General features: G+C 40.8%; 5 protein-coding genes across 6 annotated transcripts; 4 read left to right on the top strand and 1 right to left on the bottom strand.

The window, feature by feature from the left end:
• The first annotated feature begins 272 nt into the window (after positions 1–272).
• LOC310861806 (large ribosomal subunit protein mL49-like) lies at positions 273–1478 on the top strand. Its single transcript, XM_083769446.1, has one exon. It carries the CDS (start codon positions 277–279, stop codon positions 808–810), a length of 534 nt encoding a protein of 177 aa, XP_083625572.1. The 5' UTR covers positions 273–276; the 3' UTR covers positions 811–1478.
• Positions 1479–3933: 2455 nt separating this feature from the next.
• Positions 3934–6310, bottom strand: las1l (LAS1 like ribosome biogenesis factor). The gene has a single exon (XM_083770387.1). It carries the CDS (start codon positions 6147–6149, stop codon positions 4422–4424), a length of 1728 nt encoding a protein of 575 aa, XP_083626513.1. The 5' UTR covers positions 6150–6310; the 3' UTR covers positions 3934–4421.
• Positions 6311–6402: 92 nt separating this feature from the next.
• haus7 (HAUS augmin-like complex, subunit 7) lies at positions 6403–10769 on the top strand. Of its 2 annotated transcripts, none has more exons than XM_083769198.1 (9): positions 6403–6465; positions 6627–6742; positions 6834–6895; positions 7078–7139; positions 8209–8399; positions 8572–8686; positions 8932–9144; positions 9281–9392; positions 10473–10769. In XM_083769198.1, the coding sequence occupies exons 1-9, from the start codon at positions 6409–6411 to the stop codon at positions 10532–10534; spliced, it is 990 nt and encodes a 329-aa protein (XP_083625324.1). In that variant the 5' UTR covers positions 6403–6408; the 3' UTR covers positions 10535–10769. The 2 variants fall into 2 exon arrangements, with proteins under 2 accessions (XP_083625324.1, XP_083625323.1); XM_083769197.1 differs by lacking the exon at positions 10473–10769 and adding an exon at positions 9576–9978.
• A 448-nt stretch (positions 10770–11217) lies between these two features.
• On the top strand, positions 11218–14269 carry LOC310861811 (ninjurin-1-like). Its single transcript, XM_083769454.1, has 4 exons — positions 11218–11421; positions 12191–12422; positions 13004–13139; positions 13705–14269. Exons 1-4 carry the CDS (start codon positions 11374–11376, stop codon positions 13766–13768), a joined length of 480 nt encoding a protein of 159 aa, XP_083625580.1. The 5' UTR covers positions 11218–11373; the 3' UTR covers positions 13769–14269.
• A 1114-nt stretch (positions 14270–15383) lies between these two features.
• On the top strand, positions 15384–21835 carry crebzf (CREB/ATF bZIP transcription factor). The gene is made up of 4 exons (XM_083768823.1): positions 15384–15539; positions 16347–17172; positions 17745–17751; positions 17804–21835. The coding sequence occupies exons 2-4, from the start codon at positions 16397–16399 to the stop codon at positions 17897–17899; spliced, it is 879 nt and encodes a 292-aa protein (XP_083624949.1). The 5' UTR covers positions 15384–15539; positions 16347–16396; the 3' UTR covers positions 17900–21835.
• The last annotated feature ends 1164 nt before the right edge of the window (positions 21836–22999 follow it).

Raw genomic sequence — 22999 nt, forward strand, 5'->3', positions numbered from 1 at the left:
TCAAGTTACCTATCTCTCTCTCTCCTCCCCCTCTCTCTCCCCTCCCTCTCTCTCACCGCGCGCACACGCACGCGCACACGCACGCGCACACGCACACGCACGCGCGCACACACACACACACACACACACACACACGCACACGTGGGTGTACTGTAAATCAAGACAAATAATGTAATGAATCTGGCCTATAGGGGGCAGCCACGCCGAACAGAAACTGCTTTCAAAAAAGAAAAGAAGAAAACCCCATGTTTCTTCCCCTTCCGCCAGGTGGAAAACATGTCGGCTCGCTGCTACACAATCACAATGTTACACAGGACGGTCATAAATGCGTTCAAGCTGCACAGCCGGACTCCGGGAAGACCCGCTATCCTGTTACGACCACTGGGTTCGTCCAGTGCAGAAAGCGAGACGAACCGTGTGCAGATAGAGGAGTCCACAGATGAGTATACATTTGTGGAACGACTGATCCCACGATCACGGGTCCCCGCCCCGCCTAAACACGACGGTCCTTCCCCGTCAGGCTGGGTCCCTCCGTCCGAGTCACCTCCGGACCTGCCGTACATGGTCCGCCGTTCTCGGATGCACAACGTTCCCGTCTACACCGACCTCACCAACGGCGGCCGCAAGACCACCCTCGTGCGAAAAGTGGAAGGGGACATCTGGGCGCTGGAGAAAGATCTCAAGGAGTACCTGAAAGAAGTCACCGGCAAAGATTTACCGACACAAGTCAACGAGGTGACCATGACTGTTCGTGTCAAGGGCCATTTCGATTCAGAGTTGAAGGCCTGGTTATCGAAAAAGGGATTTTGATGATTTGTGGAAGAACTGAACTGGTCCAGTTGTACAGTTCTCCTGAGTCCTGACGGTGACAACCGTGACATATTGTGTTCCCCATGGTGAAGAACCATGAGGCAACTAAAACTGTATTGATCTTTTGGTGATCGTGGATATTGACTCTGAGCCAGGTTCAATGGGTTAGCTGTCACTGTATCACTAACCTCGGTAGCCAGGCGTTTGTACTGTATCATGGACAAAAACGTTTCCTTATATTGAGGGACGTGTGATGCCACCATAAGGTGGCATGTCCAATATATGTTAAAATCTGCCCTGCTGCAACTGTATATTGATATAGTGTTTAAAATTAAAGGCACAATTCTAAAGACTTGCTTTGTTCGTTATTACACTGTGAAAGTGTCATATGTATTCATGGCCATTGGCCTGTACAAGGCTAACTACGTTGAACCTAACATTGTGAACCCTGTTTTACTTTGCATCTGCAGTGCTAATGCCAATTCTGTCATGTTGATTGTTGCTGCAATGTCAAGTGTGAGATTAATCAGTGAGATAATAATGAAATAGCCTATCAGTAAGTTACATTGGTGGTGATGTTGGTAATGATAACTTGACACTCATGTCAGTTTGTGGGAAGATGTGGTCATTCAAAGAGTTGCCAATGAAGGAAGGTAACATATTTTAGAATTGTAATTTCAAAACAAATATTGTCTCACTCTCAGCATCCATAAAAACATTTGTTCTTTTCAGGCAGTTGCAAATCTATTATTTAAAATGTGTCAAGTATTCTGAAGAATGTGCCCAAGAGCATTAGGCCTATAGGCTTTCCAGAAACTGCCAATATACCTTAGAGCAGGGTGGGCAACTTTGACAATGAAGCGGGCCACATTGCAAAAATAGATCTACAAGCTCGTTTTGAGCTTGTAGATCAGCTATTTTTGCTATTTGAAACCCTGATTTATTTTTAATTGCAATCCTGAAAAGTACAAATTGTATTTAATTTCAAATACCTTATTTATGTATTATAATATCAGTATTTGGAGTATATTAACCGGGGGCCGCATTAAGTGAAGGTGGGGGGCGCATGTGGCCCCCGGGCCGTCAGTTGCCCATGTATGCCTTTAGAGTATATACGTGGACCTCATTTGCAATCTTTTTTTTATATGACAAAGTATAAATTAGGATTAAAGTTACAGTACATGTTAATTAAGTGGTTCATTCTGGCCCACATTTTGCAGCTGAAGCTTTTTAGACGTGAGGTCAATTAAGAAATACATTCTGCAGCAAACAAAAACAAATTGAAAATGAATGGTGTAATTTAGATGCCACCAGTTCAATGGCCATAACTGGTGTGTAAACTGTTTATGGTACTAGTGACTAGTGGTCATCACAGGTGGTACTGGTGGCCTGGGAAGTTGAATAGATTTTACTCTGCATTTAACCCATCCTAAGGAGCAGTGAGCAGCACACAGGGATCAACTCGTTTTAAAAGCCTTACTTAGCTTTTGGTGTAGTAGAAAACCCAATGCAAGCACATTAAATGTTTTTGATGTTGCTTACTATAAGTCACTAGATGAATGCCCTGCCCAACACAAGCATTGTGTATTTTATTAAATGTAGTGTAAATTAAATTATTTGGCTAAAACAAAGATTTGTATTGACAAGTTAAAGCACTATATTCTGATAGCAGACATTGCTATTATAATTGTTCAGTAATATTTAATAAACAATACATTTTCAGGGGGGTTTGCCAATTGCATCCAAACAGGAGGGAGTACCATTAATCAGCTTCAATTTTACAGTGTTCATTTCAATGTTGTCTGCTCATTTCTGTATCATCACTTCCAATTATGCTTGTTTATCACAGCACTGTAGCGAAAGGGAGCTGTTACTGAACATTCTACAATTACTGAACACAAAAAACACTTACTCTACACTTAACTTTAGATTTATTTTGCAGCACACCTACCTACGTGCAAACTCTGCACAGAAAGGCCACCCCTGCCAGGGTTTGAAGTTGAACCCTAGTCCATACTGTGAGGCATCCTTGCTCTCCACTGGTCTCCATAATCCGATGAGGAATGGCATGAATTAAATCATTCATCCAGTCTGTGAAATAGATATCGCTGGTTCTCAATGTTGGGTCAAGGACCACCCAAGAACTCCAAATGGACTCTCACAGGTCTGTAACCCAGATAGTATACACTATACAGTACTGTATGGAAGAAATTGGACCCATTTCACTGAGGATTTACACAGTATAGATTGTGGTTTCAGTAGTTTAGTGGTTCAGTTGACCCTTTTGTCATGGATATTTTTAACATTCCTAAGCCAATAATTTGATGACCAGCAGTTAGGAATGCTATAAAAAAAATCCTTTAAAAGGTTTAGATCAGTATATCTGAACCTAGCCGCAATTTGCAACTCTAGATTTTTTTTATAATGGGATGAATCTAGAGTTGCAATACCCTCCCTACTCATCCAATTTGCGTTTGCGATCTGCTTGTATTAAACGACGTTAAACTCACCATCATTGCAGCTCTAGGCCAAGCTTGAATTATCCTCTTTCAATCTGCCAAGCTTTTTTTTTTTCATACAAATCTACCAGACATGTTATGAGCTACTTTCTGTCAAGAAAGTGTTGCAGTTTGGAAGCACTTGCCTCCTGCATTATGTGCAAATTCTAAACAGGTGGTACACAGGGCCATTCAGTGACTTACGAGTGCTTCCAAACTCCAGCCCTTAGAAAAATAATCACTTACACATAATTTCTTGACAGAAAGTAGCTCAAGTCTACGGTGGATTTTTAAGAAACAAAAGCTCGGCAGAATGAAAGAGGATATTTCAAGCTTGGCCTAGAGCTGCAATGTTGGTGAGTTTAACGTCGTTTAATACAAGCAGATCGCAAAAGCAATTTGGATGAGTAGGGAGTCAATGGAGGGTATTGCAACTCTAGATTAATCCCATTATAAAAAAATCTAGAGTTGCAAATTGCAGCTAATCTGAACCACCCACACACATGCCCAATTATTTGAAATAAAACAATCCCTATTTAAATGTATTAATTACAAACCCTAATTATTACAATTCATAAAATTACTTTTCTCCCTAGATAAAACACATCTGATTTTAGGTGAACAATATTTTTATTTTGATATTAAAGGATGTACAAGTGGTGATGTGATGAAATTTTGCAATAGCTCATCCTATCTTGGCATTTTCAAATAAGATTTTAACCAATGGCATCCTGCAAATGTAAGTATAAGTATAAAATTCACAAAGCGTTTCACAAGTGATTTCTTGCAGTAAGCAATTCTGCCTCAAAAACAGCCAGTGGAGTATGTTTTTTCCATCAGCTGTTTGAAAATCTCTCTTTTGTTCAAAGTCCCAGTTTCTGTACACATAGTATAGTAAGCACTTCATGGGACTTACATGGCATTTTCAGGGTTTAATATGACATTGTATTTTAATTGTTCACTGTTCAACAACTAACTGTATATACCAGTACATCAAAACCAAATGGCTTTTCCCTTTACCCCACCCTTTATGGCAACCATCAAAACAATGACAGGACAAAAGCTGAACGTAAAACAAAAAGGTGCATGCATTTTCTTTCGGCATTTTGTGCCTTAAAAAAGTTGCAGTCCCAATTTCAATTTGCTGACATCACTGTGGGTCCAGGGGAGGCCTTGCGATGTCCTCTGTGGAACAGACACTCCTGGAACACCGTGCTGAGACGTGCCTTCCATCTCCACCGGCTGGTCGAACACAGTGATAGTGGAGTAATTCTCCACCATGAGGCACGACGGGTCTTCCGATTGCCCAGGCACTTTACCGAGAGGAAAGTTCTTCCACTGCACTTTATCTGTGCACATCTGCCAGGGAGATCCCTTGAGCAACTCTGCCTTCTCTGCCTGAATCTCCGGGCTCAGGTCCTGGAGAGTCTCACTTCCGTCAGAGATGGTCTTCGCCCGTCTCCCATTGGGCTGGTGCCTAGAATGCTGCAACTTCTCATTTAAACTCTCGAGTGTGTATATGGGCTGGTGCTGGTCTCTGCGCTCTGTAGAAGGCACACTTCCCGTGTGTGCGCCCTGTGTGTAGATGGAGCAGAGCTGTAGTAGCTTCTGACGGGTCTCCGCAGGCAGTGGGTGTTCCATGTCATCCAGAATGAGCTGAAGCAGGTGAGGCGTGCTAACACAGGCAGCATCCAGACAGGCAGAGAGAAGCTGCTGCCACCTCAGCTGAATGCGGTTCACAAAGATCCTGTGCTTCATTCTGGGCCTCATCTGACCTTTGGTTTCAAACTGGTAACTGGATCTCTTGGTGTTGCAGAGGAGGAGCTCAGAGATCCAAGCAGATATGTAGAAGGACCTGTGGTTGTCTGGTTCTTTTGAAAGCTGCTGGAGCTCAGCGAACAGCTTTTCAAGGAGGATGTGAATAAAGGACGCTGAGTAGTTCATCTTCAGGAGTGGGAGCCAAAAACACAAAAACAGGTTAGGAATCCGGGGAGCAGTTGAATTGTAGTCTTCAGAAGTGTCACAGTCCAATGACTCCAGTTGTTCAACAGTGGGAACTAGAAATCCATCTTCCATCAACACATCAATTAGGGTTTCACTGCATTCTACAGCCAAGTGCTTGACCTGAGCAAGAATCCAGGTCATATCTGCAGAGGGGGCTGCCCACAAGCACTTCTCTTTGTCCTCATTGAGTCCAGCAAATGTCTGGTAGCGTTCTTTTTCAAAAGATATCAATTGTTCCCGTGCCCTCTTGTAGTTTTCTATTTCTTTCTGCCTTTCAATGAGCTTGTCCTCCTGTCGTTTCAGCTCCTCCTCTTCATCATCTCCTTCTTCAGATTGTGAATCCCAGTTTAGCCCACCGCCCAACTGTTTGGACCAGTACTGCTGCTGGAGCCACTCCAGTACAACGTCACAGCCCTTGCGACACCAATTCAAAGTAGGGAGCTTGTGATGGGTGAAATCGTGCCTGAGGTCTACGATCCACTCTGGGATTTTGAGCGCAGAGGCCAGTGATCTTAATGGACGAGCAACGAACCCCTGTTTACGCTCTGTGATTAAATTGACAAACCTGACAAGGGCCATTCCATAGAGCAGGACGAGGTCGTCGCCATCGAGTTGTCCCGACTTGTCCAGAACTTGACACCGCACCAGCTCCGCTGTACCATCCACAGCAACGGGTGTGTTGTTGGAATACCTGCCTTTCCAGGCAGAAATCCTGTGCAGGGCATACTTCTGTAACGCAGAGTCCTTTGAATACAAGTATTCAAGCACTTGGTCCCACTCAGCTTTGTTGATCCATGCTACCACATGGCGGTTTTTATCGGAGCTTTTCTTCTTCATTCTGGCCACTTGAAGAATCGCAAACAGACTCGATCAATGCAGTACAGTGCAAACTTACTTTCTATCACGACAAATCTAACTGGCTACAACCAGTCCGTGGAAGCAGTGGATAAAGTAATGTCTTCAGCGACGTAAAAATACACTGAGCTAACCGAGCTGTAAACCCAGTAACCCACTGTGTGACGGAAATGACGTCACTCTTAAAGTGTCGACCAGATCCCGCCAGGCGTCATTTTAAGTCGACAGATTTGTTTGGAAGATGGCGGGTGCTTTGAAAGAAAACAAACTTGCTCAAACTATTTACACTGCCTTGCAGGTAAATGACCGTTTTCATAGTTCACCATAGTCTGTAATATATGTCGTAAAATGTTAGTCATGATTTCATCTCTACGGGGGGGGGGGGGGGGGGGGGGGGGGGGGATTTAAAAGTGCGAGAAGTACTTCAACATATTTGTTGTTTTTGTGTTTATCATTCAGGCTGTGTCTTGTCCCCTGGTTGAAGGGTTGTATTTACAAGATGCTGACAGTATGCATCAGCTGCTGTGTACTCCCTCTCAGCAACGCACAGATATCCTGGCTTGGATTTGCACCATGTATGTATTTCATTTATCTTTCCAAACTTAAAAAGTTATGAATGAGAACGCTTTTATCTATTACCTTTCCGTCTTCTGTTTTTAATGACAGCGTAAATCCAAATCTGAAGTTGTCATCCCTGAAATACAAAGACCCTGATGTTCTGGCTAAAGGTGAGGTGGTGGTCTTTTTTCTGAATTCACGTTGTTGGGATTTTAAGATTTATCAAGGGAACTAATGAAACACAGTATATTGTGTATATTATATTATGCACACAGTATTAGTGCACACAGTCATTCTTTTCTTGCACTTTGACCTTTTAGGCATTAACCTTTTTCTTCTTTCCTTGAAACAGAACTGGCAGCTCTTGGGCAGGAATTGACTCTCTGTGAAGCAGATGACTTCGATCTCATCAGGGTGAGACCAGTAGAATAGTAATAAGACTGGGAGAATGGAAAGCCAGCAACTATTTTTAGAACGCTATTTGCAATGAAGTTCTCTTACCATTAGAAATTATGTGTCACAGTCGGTAGTGCTGTCGCCTCACAGCTAGAAGGTCCTGGGTTCGATTCCCGCTGGGGAGTGTTTCCTCCTGTGTTTCATCAGTGCCCTAGGTGGGGTTGGCAAAAGGGCCTTTCTGTGTGGAGTTTGCATACAATTTACTGAATTTAGGCATTTAGCAGATGCTCTTAATCCAGAGCGATTTACATTAAGCAAGAACAAAAAGCATGGCAATACATCACATAAAAAAGTAGTTATCATGAATCATACATAAGCTAAGTAACAGTGGAATATCTATATAATGAAACTATGCATTATGTATACTTTATAGTTCTATGTCTACATAATGCATAATGCTATAAGTCTACATAAAATGCTATCTAAATTACATAAATTGGGCCTTTGCGTACGCCTGTAAGGTCGTCGGGGCTAGGGCACGTGCTACAGGCCATGATGTAGACTGAAGACTAAGAGGTGGGTTTTCAGACTACGGTGGGAGATTGGGAGTGAGGCTGCTGTTCTGATTGTGATGGGAAGTGCATTCCATAGTTTTGGAGCCAGAAGGGAGAAGAGTTTGGGACGTGTGGAGCGTTGTCCCGGCGTTTTTTAGTGAAGGTACTTCCAGCTTCCCTGCGTTGGCTGATCTGAGTGAGCGGGAGGGTTTGTAGGGTTCTATCAGACTTGCAAGCTGCATGTTCTCCCCGTGTCCCCTAGGGTAGGTACCCTCACAAAAAACATGCAGTAATCCTGGTCTCTAAACTACCTCCCCCTGGCCAGCCTGATGGAGGGGAAAGGAACTGGTCGGAATAATGTGTTCCTTTAGTCCGCTGACCCCCAAGGTTGGCTTGGAGGGATTACATTAGATAATTGACACTGGGTGAAAAGAATGGGTTGCAAAATCGTGGCTGCCCCTTCCAGCATAAATTAATTTGACTGTCTGTCTGTTGACTTGTCTGTCTAAATTAGTTGTTTCCCCCCGATCCAGGGCAATGCAGGCCCTTGGCAACAGCTTCAATTTCTGGAACAACTATTAACTTTGGTCCCAGGCCCTGCAAGGCCTACTGAAGAGGAAGTGGATGGAGAAGTGCTACTGAGAGACCTCTACACTGCTGAGACTCTGCCCCATCTCACACACATGCTAAAACCTACACTCGACCCCTGGCCAGCTGACATGAAGTACTCCCTCTCCCTCTTTATTCTCAAGTTATTGTACACGCTCTCCCTCTTTATTCTCAATTTCTATCTATCTTATTGTTTCCATTGTTACCGATCCCGAATGTGATTTCCTGAATGTGTTCTCCTCTGCTGGACCGTCATCTATCATATATATATATTTTTTTTTTTTCAGGGCTTCACGCAAGGGTCTGAAGTCATCATCTTGCATGCTGAGTAAAGAGGAGACTGCAGATGTTGTAACTCTTGTCCATTCCACACAGACTGCATTGGAGCAGCTACAATCGGAGGTAAAACTGACTCGAGGTGAAAGTTGCAACACAAAAAATATAGAATTCTGTACTTCAAATGAACATATTATTGTGCCCTCAAAGGTAGCTTACGATCATATAAATAAAACATGATTTAACATTTTTATCTTGCATGTGATGTCTGTCTAGTAGTCCCATCTATTTATATTTATATTTGTTTATGGATGTCACTGGCAGCAGTGGTGACTGGTCTGAACATTGTTCTTTCCTACCATTCGTTGCAGTGTGGATTCTTACAAAGTGAAGCTCAAGGTTCTGGAGTCTTGTCTCCATGTGCATTGCGTGTGGCAGTATGTGATCTTTGTCAGCTAATGGGTGCCTTCAGACATGTCTACGAGACAGACCTCAAAGCTTACTGCAACAGTTCCCCCCCCAGTCTTAGCAGAGAAATGGACACCTTCCGCAGGGTGCACCAGCTACTGCAAGCCTGCAAAACAGTAAGTAACCAGTACTATACATACATAAATACATGCATACAAATAAACACACGTTTCTTATAACGGAAGAAAAAGGTTTTCCCTCGTAAACCTAAATCTTTTTTTCTTTCTTCTGTTGCTCTCCCTTATTTATTAGGAGTTAGACATGATAAATGAAGTATCAGAGGCCTCTCAGTCCATAACTGACAGAGTGAGCAATCTAAAGACAAAGCCTCTGTACTGGAACCGTGGAGAAAAGTGTACCTTACGTAAGTACACACACACACACACACACACACACACACACACAATACAGCGGCACACCAGGGCCATATGTATCAAGGGGGTGTATTATGTGTTCAAATTATGCTGAGCAAATATGTACGCTAAGATCTGCATGCCTGAAAAGAAGACTTGACCTGAGAAGATACCTGCATCTCCACACTCTGCAGGTGATGTACCAGTATGCAGGACTGCAGGTTTTCAGGATGAGTTTTTGATGAAAGGGAAAGGGTGGTGATAAGAGATGGCAGCATTGACATTAAATGTTTGTTGGCATTCTGCTCAAGATCAGTCAGATATGAATTTGCTAATGTATAGACCATTTGCATGAAATAGAAATTCCTCTTCAGTTTAATGCTCTTTTACCCTGGTGCAAAATAATCACTATATAGAAAATAAAACTTCTGCCCGGGCATTGTTGTTACTGTTTGTATGTATGGCCACTGGATGCTGTTGACAACAGCACTGTGTGCTTCCGTACGTTGACAAGCTTTATGGATATACTGTTTTCCTTTTCCATCAGTACCCACAGTGACAAAACTACTAGTATTTGGTGTACTGACGATGGTATTACTGTGCTTAACTGACCAGCCAACTGGCCTGGCTGACCTGAACCCCACAGAGTGGAGAACTAGTTTTTGTTTTAGGGGTGCTAGCCCCTCCTATACAGCCTTTTTCCATTGACTATGAAAGGGGACATTAGGTCAAATGTCCGCTAAATCTTGTCTCCACAAGTCTCAATATTTGCCATTGACAATGAAAGGAGAAATTATGACGTAATTAAACATTTTAAGGAAGGAGGAGAGACCCGCACACCGCCACTTGCTGGTTCAAGAAGTTTTATTTTGTTAAGAGTCGTAGCAACGTTTCGGCCTTTCAGCCTTCTTCAGGCGGTGTGCGGGTCTCTCCTCCTTCCTTAAAACGTTTGCTGTTCTGCCAGGACCTATACGCATCTGCTATAAAAATTACCGGGTGCGGAAGTCATCTCTCGAGTAAATTGTGTGTGTGTGTGTGTGTGTGTGTGTGTGTGTGTGTGTGTGTGTTCCCTTTCCCTCCCCCTCCCCCAGCGGAGCAGTTGGATGAACTAACCAGGAGGTACAGCGACTTTCTTTCCCTGCATCATGCCTAACAACGTAAAACATCAACCAGTGGTCCTGGTCATGTACCTTCACCTTCCATGCCACAAATACAGACTTGAAAATGAATAACCCTTATACCATATTAAATAAATCCTCATAGAACAATAAGTAGTCTATAACACAAGACAATAAACTGTCTGTTCTTTTCCCCTATTATGGCCCTGCTGGCATTCTTGTTTGTTTGTATTTATTTTATATTTCTTTAAACTTAACAACTGTTATTTTCCTCTGTGATTTATTTTTTCTTAATAAAGGTTATTGCTTATTGCTGATTCTGCACCATTTTGTCTAAATGAATAACGACACAAATGTATTATGAGATCATTGTCATAGGGGAGGGTCCAGTTGGTAGTAATTAATAATGTCACACAAAAAAACATGTTTATATTCTTATGCTAGTCTGCTGCCAGAGTTTCTGACATCATCCTCTTGACATTTATAATTCTGTTGTCGTCATGGTACATTATTTTCAAGTGATCTTGCATTTTGATTTATGCATGTTGTTTAGGACCTACATAGGCCTACAGCTGGATGCCAAACTTAATAGACTTTGTGACTGAATAATGAATTTGAGAGTAGCCAACAAAACATAGCCCGGGCGGTCCACTGTCTGAAGAACATTACATAAGTACACCAGTGGAGGGTGTAGTACACTGAGTAAGAGTAACTGACCTACACACGCCTAATTTTCAGTTGTTTAAACCCAGAGAGATAGGCTAGTAGCCTGCCCTGCCCTATACAATAACTGAAAGCTACATTTTCCTTGCTGACGCGGAAATCTGGCTTCTAAGTTCTGTAGCTTCTACTCAGGAGTTTGGACGGGAAGATAATGGATAGCGAGATGAGAACGAATAAACTTGGTGACACTGACAAAGAGGTAAGTAAAAAGTCGGTCACTTCCTCTGAAATGTAATTCCTGTCGGAGTGGCGCGCACGCACACCCAAAAGTTCTGGTGCTGTACATGTGTGACATTTTGGGGCGTAATTTAGCCAATTTGTGAATAGGCTGCCCTGCTGCCTGCAACAATTACATTTTCGTAAGGCTTTAAATATTTTAAGATACTCGTGTTAACAATTCTGGTTGGTATGGTAATATGGTAGTATTCTCAATTATCCTACTGTGCAACTATATATAGCCTAGCCTATGCAGATCTATTTTATATATTAATTGTCAGAAATTCCGAATAGAGGCCTATCATTTATATCGGCAAATATATTGGTATAGAGGGGAAAAAGGAGTAGCCTGGTGAAACCACTCCCCCTGCTGGACAAAGTTTGCATTCTGCCAGCATGGAGAGGCAGGAGGAGGGAACCATAAGGGAACTGGTGAACTCAATACTGCTGCAATCTGGCGAAGTCAGATTAGAAAAGGACTCCCCTCCTTTTCTAATCTGATCTATTCGGAATTTCTGACAATTAATATATAAAATAGATCTGCATAGGCTAGGCTATATATAGTTGCACAGTAGGATAATTGAGAATATTACCATACCAACCAGAATTGTTAACACGAGTATTTTAAAATATTTAAAGCCTTACGAAAATGTAATTGTTGTAGGCACAGGGTACCCACCCCACCCCAGGCCAATTTAGTAGGATATATAGTGATTCTTAAGTGGTTCATTAACTTCTCTCCAAACTCACAGGCATGCACAGATTCCTCTGTGAAGTTGTACAGGCGCATCAACCTGAATCGTTATGCCACTAAGAAGAGTGCAGCTCAGAGCATGTTAGACATATCGCTGCTGATGGCCAACTCTTCTCAGCTGAAGACTGTTCTGTTGGGGCCTCGGTACCGCTTCTACAGTCACCTCCTCATCCTTCTGACTCTCTCCATCACCTTACAAATCATGGTGGGAGTGCTCCTCATCTTCATTGGTAAGAAAATCTACCCCAAAAGGTTATTCACACTGACAGCAGAGGCAATCATGGAAGGTACCAACCTGCTCACTGGGACCAGTTAGACAGGTGTTAATGGGACCCTGTCGGTTCCCATATAGTTCCCTTTGGATGGAGGAGACTCCATCCTTTATTTGAGGGGCGCTACCTATATACAGGTTTAATGTTTGTGTTTAGTTCAATGTTTGTTTTAAATACGCCATTAACACAAACGTTAAATGCCATTAACAATGAAGAGAATGTAATGTTTGTTTTGACACCGTTTGTTTTCACATCATCATTACATCATCTAATCATAGCAACATGAGTTAGACTTTAATATATTGGAGTTAGATTAATAGAGGTTACGCGTAAAACATACCTGTATGTATTACAGGTCGAGTCGTTGTATTGTCAGGAAAAATAATGTGCCCTTATTGACTATTGAGGATATCTTGGGTGAGTAAAAGGTACTGTGATCGGCGCAATCATGCGATCGAGTCGGTTGGGTATCTATGTCAGGGTAAAAATAGTGGTCTCTTATTACTGTGACTTTTTTTTGTTGATGTATGTATCTGCAGTGAAATATGACCTAAACGATGTGAGGAAGCATGCCAAGCTGAACAATATGAACAACGCAGCAACATTGTTTGTGTTCTTCACGGTCATCATCAACATTTTTATCACGGTGCTTGGAACCGAGGGACATGAACTTGGGTAGGCACACACACACACACACACACGCACACGCACACACACACACACACACACACACACAAAAAGGGATGCCAATCATGCCACACATATTGTTTACCTGACATAGTATACAAAAGAAAACAAATAATCAGATAAGGCTAAGTAGTCTATCATAATCACCTTTGAAATATTGATACCCTGTGCCCAAATATGGAATCTGGCAATCTGCTAAGAAATAAATACATTTAATTTGAAATGATCTATATATGTTAAAGGCAACAACTTGATGGTCAAAGTAAGTGGAAGTATTTAGAAGGACTGGAGATAGTTATTGAGTTTTAACTTAAGACTTAAAACACTTAAAAACGTAATTAAATAAGGCAACTACCGTAATCCTACCTCCTTTCCTGTCAGCTCTGACGTCCATTACATTTAAATGAGGGGGCACTAACTCAATATGTTCTGCTGCATTGCTTTTTGCCTAACCATGATTCATTTATAGAACAATGTTTTTAACAGTAATGAGATAAGTGATTGAAATAATTTGTCTTCAACCGTGATTTGTAACCACCACTGTTGTTTCCAGGTCACCGGTAACACCTGTGACGTCACTACCAGAACCATACACCTTATTTCCATATGACCATTGAAGAGACAGTTGACTGGAGCCATTAAATCTGAAGGACATCAAGCTCTAAGTTGGCCACAATGTGATTTTAATATCTGTAATGATATATCAGGCACAATATGTTTGACTAGTGGCAAAAAATGTCATTCAATAACAATCGAGAAGTAATTTCATGTTTCTGTGTACAATATAATGCCTATGTTGTGGTTTGCTGCTTAGTATTTGTTCGCTTCTACAAAGTTTCAGCTAATGTGTGGTCATATAGAACCATGAAAATAACTAGTTTTCAACCAAAATATAACTTGGGTTATTCAGTTGAAAATCTGTTGTACGATGGAAGTACTGTATAGATGAGTCTCCCTAAGGGTCAACATTAGAATCTGGGAAGCTCCCAGGGAAGCTCCTTGGAGGCCAATATTATGGGACAATATAGTAAGTAGCCTATAGTAGTAGGCTATATATTGTACTGTGCATATTGTATAGTGTAAATTGTGTATATTTTGCATAGTTTCTAGCTATTTCTGTTTAACTTGATGTCTTAATATTGTTGCTTATCTTTATGCAGTAAATCATTTGTATACCATTGCTCTACTTAATCAAATTCCTTGTATACATACCTGTTAATAAAAGTGTTCTGATGCTGATCAGTCAAAGCTGACCAAACCAAAGCTGCAACCATTTATGATTATTTTAGGTGTATTTCTTTTTTTATGCTGTGTTCCCTATGTAATGTCATGTAAATGTATTCCACTGTTTGACTGTCTGTTTTTCTGTTTCGTGTTTCCTGTGAGGCCTGCGGATGAAAATTAGCAACTGTGCTATATCCGGTGTATTTACGTCCATGTGACGTCCATTAATATGCATTGTCCTGTCCAAATAAACAAATAAAGTCAGTCATCCTTTGCTGTATCACAATATGTGACTTATTCTGATATTCTGATACAGCAAAGGATGACTGGTGTTGAGATTGCTGCTATATTTTTTTTAAATAAACAAACAGGACCCATCAACCAAAGACAATTGAATGGTCATTAAGAAATATACATCATATTCATTCTCAGACTACAAAAGGACAAGCTCTATTAAAAAAAATGGGAAAAGTGGGATCTCTTCCTCCAGCCCATTGCTATTGTTTTTATTGTGTATTGTAATATATTATGATAAATGTAGCCCTTTGTGTTTTTCCCCTTTTTTTTGTTGTGTTTTTTTCGTTGCTGTTCTTGTCTTTTTTTCTTCTCAATAAAAATTAGGTGAGGGGGGAAAAAGCTCTATATACCCTGTATAACATGTATAATATAACAACGCAATGTGACATAGCTCTGTTTACACAATGCTGTACCCCCTCCAACTGTATATACACTTTCCCCATTTTCAACTGTTTTTATTATATTTTGACACTTGCTTTGGCAATGTAAACGTATATTTTCTCATGCCAATAAAGCTCCCTTGAATTGAATTGAGTTCCATCAATAAGTCAAATATAATATAAAGTGGTGATTGCGTTTACAGAGCCTCTGGCTAGGCATTCGTACTCCAGACCAGTAGGTGGCGGTGTATATTGCGTTAAGCGACGTGCGAGTGAGATTATGCACCACTGCGACTGCGCGTGGACGTGCCGTGTGCGTATTTGATTTGTCAAGGAAGTCTGAGGGTCCTGGGAGCCGCCGTTGTTCTCCTTAATGTTCTCTTTTTGGAATTTCTTATTTGAAAAGACGCTTTAATACATCTCGAAGAATTGTATCCTGCTTTTTATCATATCAATACACATTTTGCTACAATTGATAGACGAGCAGGTAAGTGAATGAACGTGGTACGAGTTGCAAATAGATTGCTGCGTCATGCGTATGTTCAGTCTGCGAGCGCGGAACTTTAGTTTAGCTAAGCTATACTATCCAAGCCAAGAAGTTGTAATTTGGTCAAATAATAACCTAAACATGTTGAATTCGTGTTTTAATTATTAACGTTTGCAGGTCACATGAAATGTAACATAAAATACCGTTGTTTTAGCTAACAGGCTAACGTCTAGCCTAAACTGGAAAAAGCCGATCTACAAGCTCACAAAGCGTCTCATCCACAACACTGAGTGGGCTTGTAGATGGACCTTTTTGGCGCACGACACCGTCGTGGCAAACGCGGCCCGTGGCCTGCTAACTGCAGATTATAGCAAGCAGCGAGCCTTGAAGCGAGGGAAACTTAAATTAAAGGATTTAACGGGGTTAAATATTTCATTTAAGTGTTTTTTCCCCTTGTTTTTTGAACGGGTAATAGATTTGACCAAGTCTCCGTATTGGTGACCTGTGTGTTCCAGGCGAGTAGTGAATCAGTGATTAGTGAAACGTTCTATTTACGTTTGTGGGACACGCGCGAAGCGCCATCATGTTGCGGTTGAGACTTGCATAACAAATTTAAACATTTAGTCCGCTATATTTCAGTCAAGGAATTAAAATAAGTTTTGTTTTAAATGTAATGATTGGTATTTTATGCTGTTTGGGTTCTAGCCAGTGCCGTAGAGATTTAAACTACTCTGTTCTTGACATCCCTTTGTTTAGTTGGTAGCATTGCATGTTTCTTATACCAAGTATCTGCTTGTTTTTTCGTAGATAAGAAATCTCAGATTCTGGCTGTAAAGTTTGTCTTCTAACAAGCTAAAATGATCACCAGAAGAAGAGGCCGTGGAATCAACAACATTGAAGTGCAGTCACTTGAAGTTGAAGATGCTGTGGTAACAGTGGACAATCCCCCAAGTCCATTGGAGAGCTCATCAACGGAGGATATCGACACAGCTGGGCTAGAGCTAGATGATTTACTTGGAATTGAAGATTTTGAATGGACACTTGAAAGAGATGCAACCACATCGCTCTTTGATATGGGATTGACAGAACTGGGAGTGTACAATGCCATGGATCGTGATTCTGGAATCGACGCATCAACAACACCATCTCCAGAGAGAACCTCTTCTGATCCGAAGCACAGAAGCAGCAGAGAAGACAAATCCGGGCACAACAACAAAAATGCCATCGCCGCCAGGATGAATCGTCTCAAGAAGAAAGAATACGTTGATGGCCTGGAGAAGAACGTGGGATTTCTTTCGACAGAGAACCACACACTCAAGCAGGAAAACTCCCAGCTGAGCAAGAGAGTGGATGAGTTGGAGGATGAGACCAGGTACCTGAGGGCCGTGCTGGCCAACGAGAGCATGTTAGCCCAGCTCCTGTCCAGGCTGAGCGGTGTCAATGGGATGAAATTGTCTTCCTCGCTTTTACAGGGGCCAATGTCAAATGACCACGACTACGCTCTGCCCAGGAAACGTGTGAAAGTGGAGGAGAAAGAGACCTCCTCTGGCGTGTGTCTGCACGTGGACAAGAACCATGTCTCAGTGGAGTTCTGCACCAAGTGTGCTGAGAGCGCAAGCGCATCGCTCAAAATGTAGGGTCAAGTACTTCTATCTGTTTTAAGATATTGACACTGAACTTGATATGCCTCAGTATAATGAGGAATGGGGATTGATTAATGAACACTGTTGAGTTAGTCAATAGCAGCATTATCTTAAACTGCTGAATGTGCATGTTTGAAAATGTCATGAAAATGAAGTTTCAAGTACTCGTTAACTGCTAAACCTTGTTGACAGTTTTTTTCTAGGTAATGGTTGATCTACCATGCGGGATGAATTGGCTGTCAGAACACCTTTGCCAGCTTGACTCCATGGTAAGGATCAGACAAAAGATCTAGTTTCCCCTGCCAGAGTACTTGGTTAATCCTCCCACTCATTTTCTAAGTGCGTTGCACATAGCAGTTAATCTGTGATTAAGATTTTAGTTTGTACTAAATGTAAAGGCAAAAAAAAACATGTTTAGTTTGAGGTGAAGGTTCACAAAGAGGGAGTAATCATTGATGCGGTTTAATTTGGTCAGAACACTGAAATAGAAAGTGATCCATGATGTTAAAAATGTTATGTTGGCATCATGTTTTTGGTTTGAATTGGTCTCTTTGTGAACCAGCACCATTGTACCGAAGAATACTTTTCATTTAGCGCCACCTATTTTTCTTTATGCTAAAGTGGATTCTGCTGGTGGAAGTTGAAGAGGCTCGACGAGCTGCCGCCAACGTGGCCTGGTATTTTTTTAAAGGTTGTATCGGTAACAAAATGGTGTAAGTGATTGCATTTTTTACCAGCACACCACCAGCACACACTAGCACTGTAACTAAAGCAGAATATATTAACGGAGAAGACAATTGCTGCATTATGTTGTAAGTAACTATGAGGCTTTATGGTCTCGTTCTAATGTTTTGTATACACTAACATTTTGGAATGTAAATATCGAATTAACGAGCCTTTCCAAAATGACATTGTCTCAGTGGTATATGAGGCTTTATGGTCTCGTTCTAATGTTTTGTATACACTAACATTTTGGAATGTAAATATCTAATTAACGAGCCTTTCCAAAATGACATTGTCTCAGTGGTGAATCATTTTCAATATAAGTGTAACAGAATGTTACTATGTGTATATTGATATCAGTGAATATCTGAATAAGCATTGTTTGAGGAACATGGGTTTGGGGAAAGCTTTGACAAATAAATCGTATTTTCATTATACTTACATTATACAACTTACAATGTGTCTTGTTCTATGTTGATATTAATGCATCTCTTTTTCTCTTTCTAAACAGCAAGCTATCTGCAGTAAAAGATCTAACTATTCCTGAACATTTGGGTAAAGTCTGGTAAAGGTTCACAAAACAAATGGCCTCATTTGAGTGGATGTGCAACAAACTCTGAGAACCCATTTTTCAGCATTAGTGTTACTCCATTCCCTCAGTGAAATCACCACCCCAAAACTGATCTCCCATAGCAAAAAAAAAGGCCAAGCCCTGACTAATAACATGTATCCTTTCCCCCTTCTTATATTGATCCCAAATGACTACCCATGGGGTCTATTTGCAGAATTGCCCTGTTGTCCACTTTATCCACCAGCCCCCATACAAATGAGTTCATAAGCATATCGCTACTTATCTATTTGTTGGGGTAAAACTTTTTTTGCTATTACACATAGTTGTACCACACAATCCGCTACAGTCTCTGTCCGACGATGTCTCGTGTGGTGTGGATGTGGTTTCACCCCACGTTGGTCTGTTTTTCAGACTACCACAGCTTGTGTGGCACAACCAAGGCATGGATGTGTGTGCAATTACAAATTGCATACCTGTCAACAATTTCATTTTTAAATTTGATTAATCATGGCTTAAAAAATATTAATCATGATTACTCACCAACTCTGTCCAAAAATGCCCTTTTCTTGTGGGAACCAAAAGATAAGTGACTAAGTTAGTGCTGCACAATTAATCGAAGAAAGATCGAGATATAGATTCAGACACTTATGCAATCTCATTTTGTCCAATAAGTTACTCTAATGTTTTTTTTATATATATATATATATATATATACATACACATAAATATTTTCATGAGAATCGTGATCTCAATTCTTGTGGAGGAAAATTGAGATTCACATTTGAGCAAGAATCGTGCAGCGCTACTCTAAGTAGCTCTCACGCTCATGTCTGTCTCACCCTGTTGTCGCATGTGATCTGAGCCGCAATTTTGTGCAGCCTTTCATGGCAATAACCGACTTGTGTTTCTTACCCCATCCAGATAGGGCTAGATAGGTCTTCTCTTTCCATGTCGTTTGGATCTATCAGAGCGATGACTAGTGCAGACTGCAGAGTGGATGGGATGTATGGGGTGGGTCATCTAAGCATGCATTCATTGCATTACAACTTTTAATCAAATTTCAAGTTAACTAACTCCATTTTGACAACCCTACTAATAACAGATTCATGGAAGAAAAGAAAAGGGCAATATGCTTATGGATTCTGCCCAGTGCTTCGGGCAATAGAGCACCGAAGTCTGACGTCACTTTCAGTAGAGGGCGTCAGTCCCCAGGTTCATGTATTTGTTTAGTTGCATTGAAATCCCCATTGAGGCGATTTTAGATCGCCTCATATAACAACTGTGTTTGAAAAATAAACATGTCATCCCGGCCGCTTCACTCATATGGATATGAAGAATCAACTGACTGAGAGAAAACGCTAATGTTACTGCTGCTGAATTAGTTAGATTTTCGCTAGAAGCAGACTGTATCATATATGAGTGACTGACTGTTGCAAACGATACAGAGACACCTCCCTGACAATAACGCCGAGACAGCTTGTTTATTTTTGGACCACAACGCTTATAGTAGACGATATTAAGATCACCCCATGTTATTCTCCATAGAGAAATTACTTCCGCGAACCAGGGGAATGGTCGGGATGAGCGAGTTACGTCAGGACTTCGGTGCTCTATTGTGCAAATGGACCCCATAGCCAGTAATGTGGGATCAATATAAGTGTTATATTACAAAAAGGATGTTATTTTTGTCCGCAATTGTCCTGTAAGGACACCATGTATAATGCTGCTCAGGGAGTGTTTGTTTTGAACCCATTAAACGTGAGAAACCATCTGTCATTTTAGATTTTTGCGTTGTCTATTAAAAACAATAACTGATATACAAGCTCGCAGATTGTCACTCGCCATGCTGCGAGCTTGTTCATCTGCTATTGTGTGAATACTGATTTAGAAGGCATTTGTAAAGTCTGCCTCAGAGTTTAATGTGTTAAAGTTTAAAAAATATCAGTCATACGATTTGTCATCTTGGAGCAGTGAGCCGCAGCCAAGGAGCGGTGAGCTGCAGCCGTGGATCATTTGATTAGTAGATTTGATCCCCCAATCCAACTCTTTAATGCAGGGAGGCATTGGGTCCCATCTTTGGTATGACCCGGCTGTGGATCAAACCCTGACCCCCCAGTTTCAGGGCGGACACTCTAACCACAAGGCCACTGTCTGGTTTAGTTAAATCTGAAGACAATTTCCCCCTCGTTTTCTTGGACACAAATCAGGAGCCATTTAGAACAAATGTTTAAAATTGTCTAGAATTAAATGATAAGGCTGTTGTATATTAATATTTTCCCTCAACATTGACTACAGAAAAACAAAGGGCTGCAATACAATGTATCCCCTATGTGTTGTCCATCTAGCCTCTACTAGATGGAAGTGGAACTCAAATCCAGAAACCATTATACAAAAATCATAGTTCTACTGTTGCTTTGGTAAGCATAATGGGCTTGGTTCATAACTGTAGGAAGTCCTGGGTTTCCTGAAGGTGGCATGCCTGGTTGCGGCCCAGTTTCCCATGGAAACATTTGAAGGTGTCATGTTTCTGGTTGAAATCTGCTGTCTAGTCGGAAGATCATGAGCTTGTATCGCCTGACTGTAACTACAAAACAAATTACAAATGGAGCTATAGTGTGCGGATCTACTTTTTTGCCCTTTCTTTTATCTTGGTTAACAGGCCCAGTGCCTAATTTCAAGAGGTCAAATGGGTGATAAATCTAAATGGGTATGGCATCTTCAGGAAACCCAGGCCCACAGAACATATTCTTAATCACAACAAACAGGCATTATGCTTCCTGGAACAACGTATATTTTATTATAAAGTGACTGATTGCTTTGTCAAACTCTTAAGAAACCCATTTTCAAACTGATATTGGAAAACAATTAAGCAAGTTTCCTTGGGAAAAAGTGCAATGCATGTTGATTGCAATGATTTATTTATGCTGACCAAAGCAACAGTATAGAGCTGATTTCTATGACAAGTTTATATGAGCTATAAAGTCTTACTTGTTACATGTCGACGATGACAATAAGGGGCAATACATACATCTTAGTGGATTAATTGTGCTTCTCAGGATGCTGCTGTTGGGACAAATTGCATATGGTCATAAGTGATAAAGATATCATTTCAATTCTGTTTTAAGGGTGGATTTCTTTCCATTGTATTGAAGCACTATTGCTCCCTGCATTGACCATGCCATGCTACACAGGGATCCCATTCCTACTGGCAGTGTGCACAATGCACATGGTCCAGTCATTGTGTGATTAGCTAGCTGTGGACGACTCAACTTCACCTACAGAGACCCACTATATATATATATATATATATATACATACATACATACATACTGGAATTAAAATCTCTAAAAGGTAGCCCATTTCAAATCAATAAAAGGTAAATACACATAAATTGGCACCTATAAATGTATTAAGTTTATTTCAAATCTACATTGATTAGAAATATGGTATGTGTTGGCTCAGTAGGCCTACAGGGATCTTCCTGTCCAGTTATAGTAAACGGGATACATTTTCAGAACGAGATATCAATTTGATCCAATCAAGAGATAACTTGTATAGGATGAACGAGCAAATGGAAATTAAATCTAGCAGAAAATTGGAATTGTTTAAAATGAAAATGTATAAATAATCTGGAGATTATGTTAATTTGAGACCTATTGAACACTTGGTTACTGTCGGACTCCGAATAGCTTCAACAAACAAACCTACTTGGATGTATTAACTCTAGGCTTTATGTTGAGCACTGACATTATGCTGTTATTAAGTGATATGAAGATGCAGTTGGTAATCAATCTATGCATACACTACTTTGTATAGTTCTATATGCCATTGGTATAATGTGAATTCTAAAATTGAGTGGCACTCTTCATTTAATTTTACCACCTGGTAAACTGGGCCTATAGGACTAACATCCTGTCATTTTACAGTATATTCGTCTTGTGTCCATCTTTTGTTAATGTATCAAATACTAGCATACAGTCTTCAGTCCATACTTCATTGTTTTTCCACTTTGTGCTGGCTGAATAGCTTATCTCATGTACTGTATGTTAAACTAAAAACATGTTTAACATTTAAGGTTTTCTGCCATGTCATTTGGTAGCAGCTGTGTGTGTTTATTTGGTAATGTAATGTGAAATGAGACTGCCAAGTCTAAACAAAATTCTAATTTGTTTGGATGGTTTCAGCAAATAACTATCAAATTGTTGATTTTCGTAAAATCTTACAAGAAGGTCAAAGAAGCGGTCAGTGTCAACTTCTGTCCACAAACAAAAGTCCCATTGTGACTGTTTCATGCTCTTGATTGCCATCTGCTGGTGAAACAATGTTAATGGCAGTGGTACATACTCGTAAAAGTTTGAGGCCATCTACATTTTTATTTTTTACTTTTACTCCACTACATCTCATAGGCAAATATTGTATGCATCACAATGTGTTGAGATTGTAGCTATTTTCTAATGGCAGATCTAGCTTGGGTCATTAACACTACACACACACACACTGTGTAGTATATTTGCACAGAACCA

This window comes from Protomyctophum parallelum, assembly GCF_964188405.1.
Source record: "Protomyctophum parallelum genome assembly, chromosome: 7".
In the NCBI taxonomy this organism is placed as follows: domain Eukaryota; kingdom Metazoa; phylum Chordata; class Actinopteri; order Myctophiformes; family Myctophidae; genus Protomyctophum; species Protomyctophum parallelum.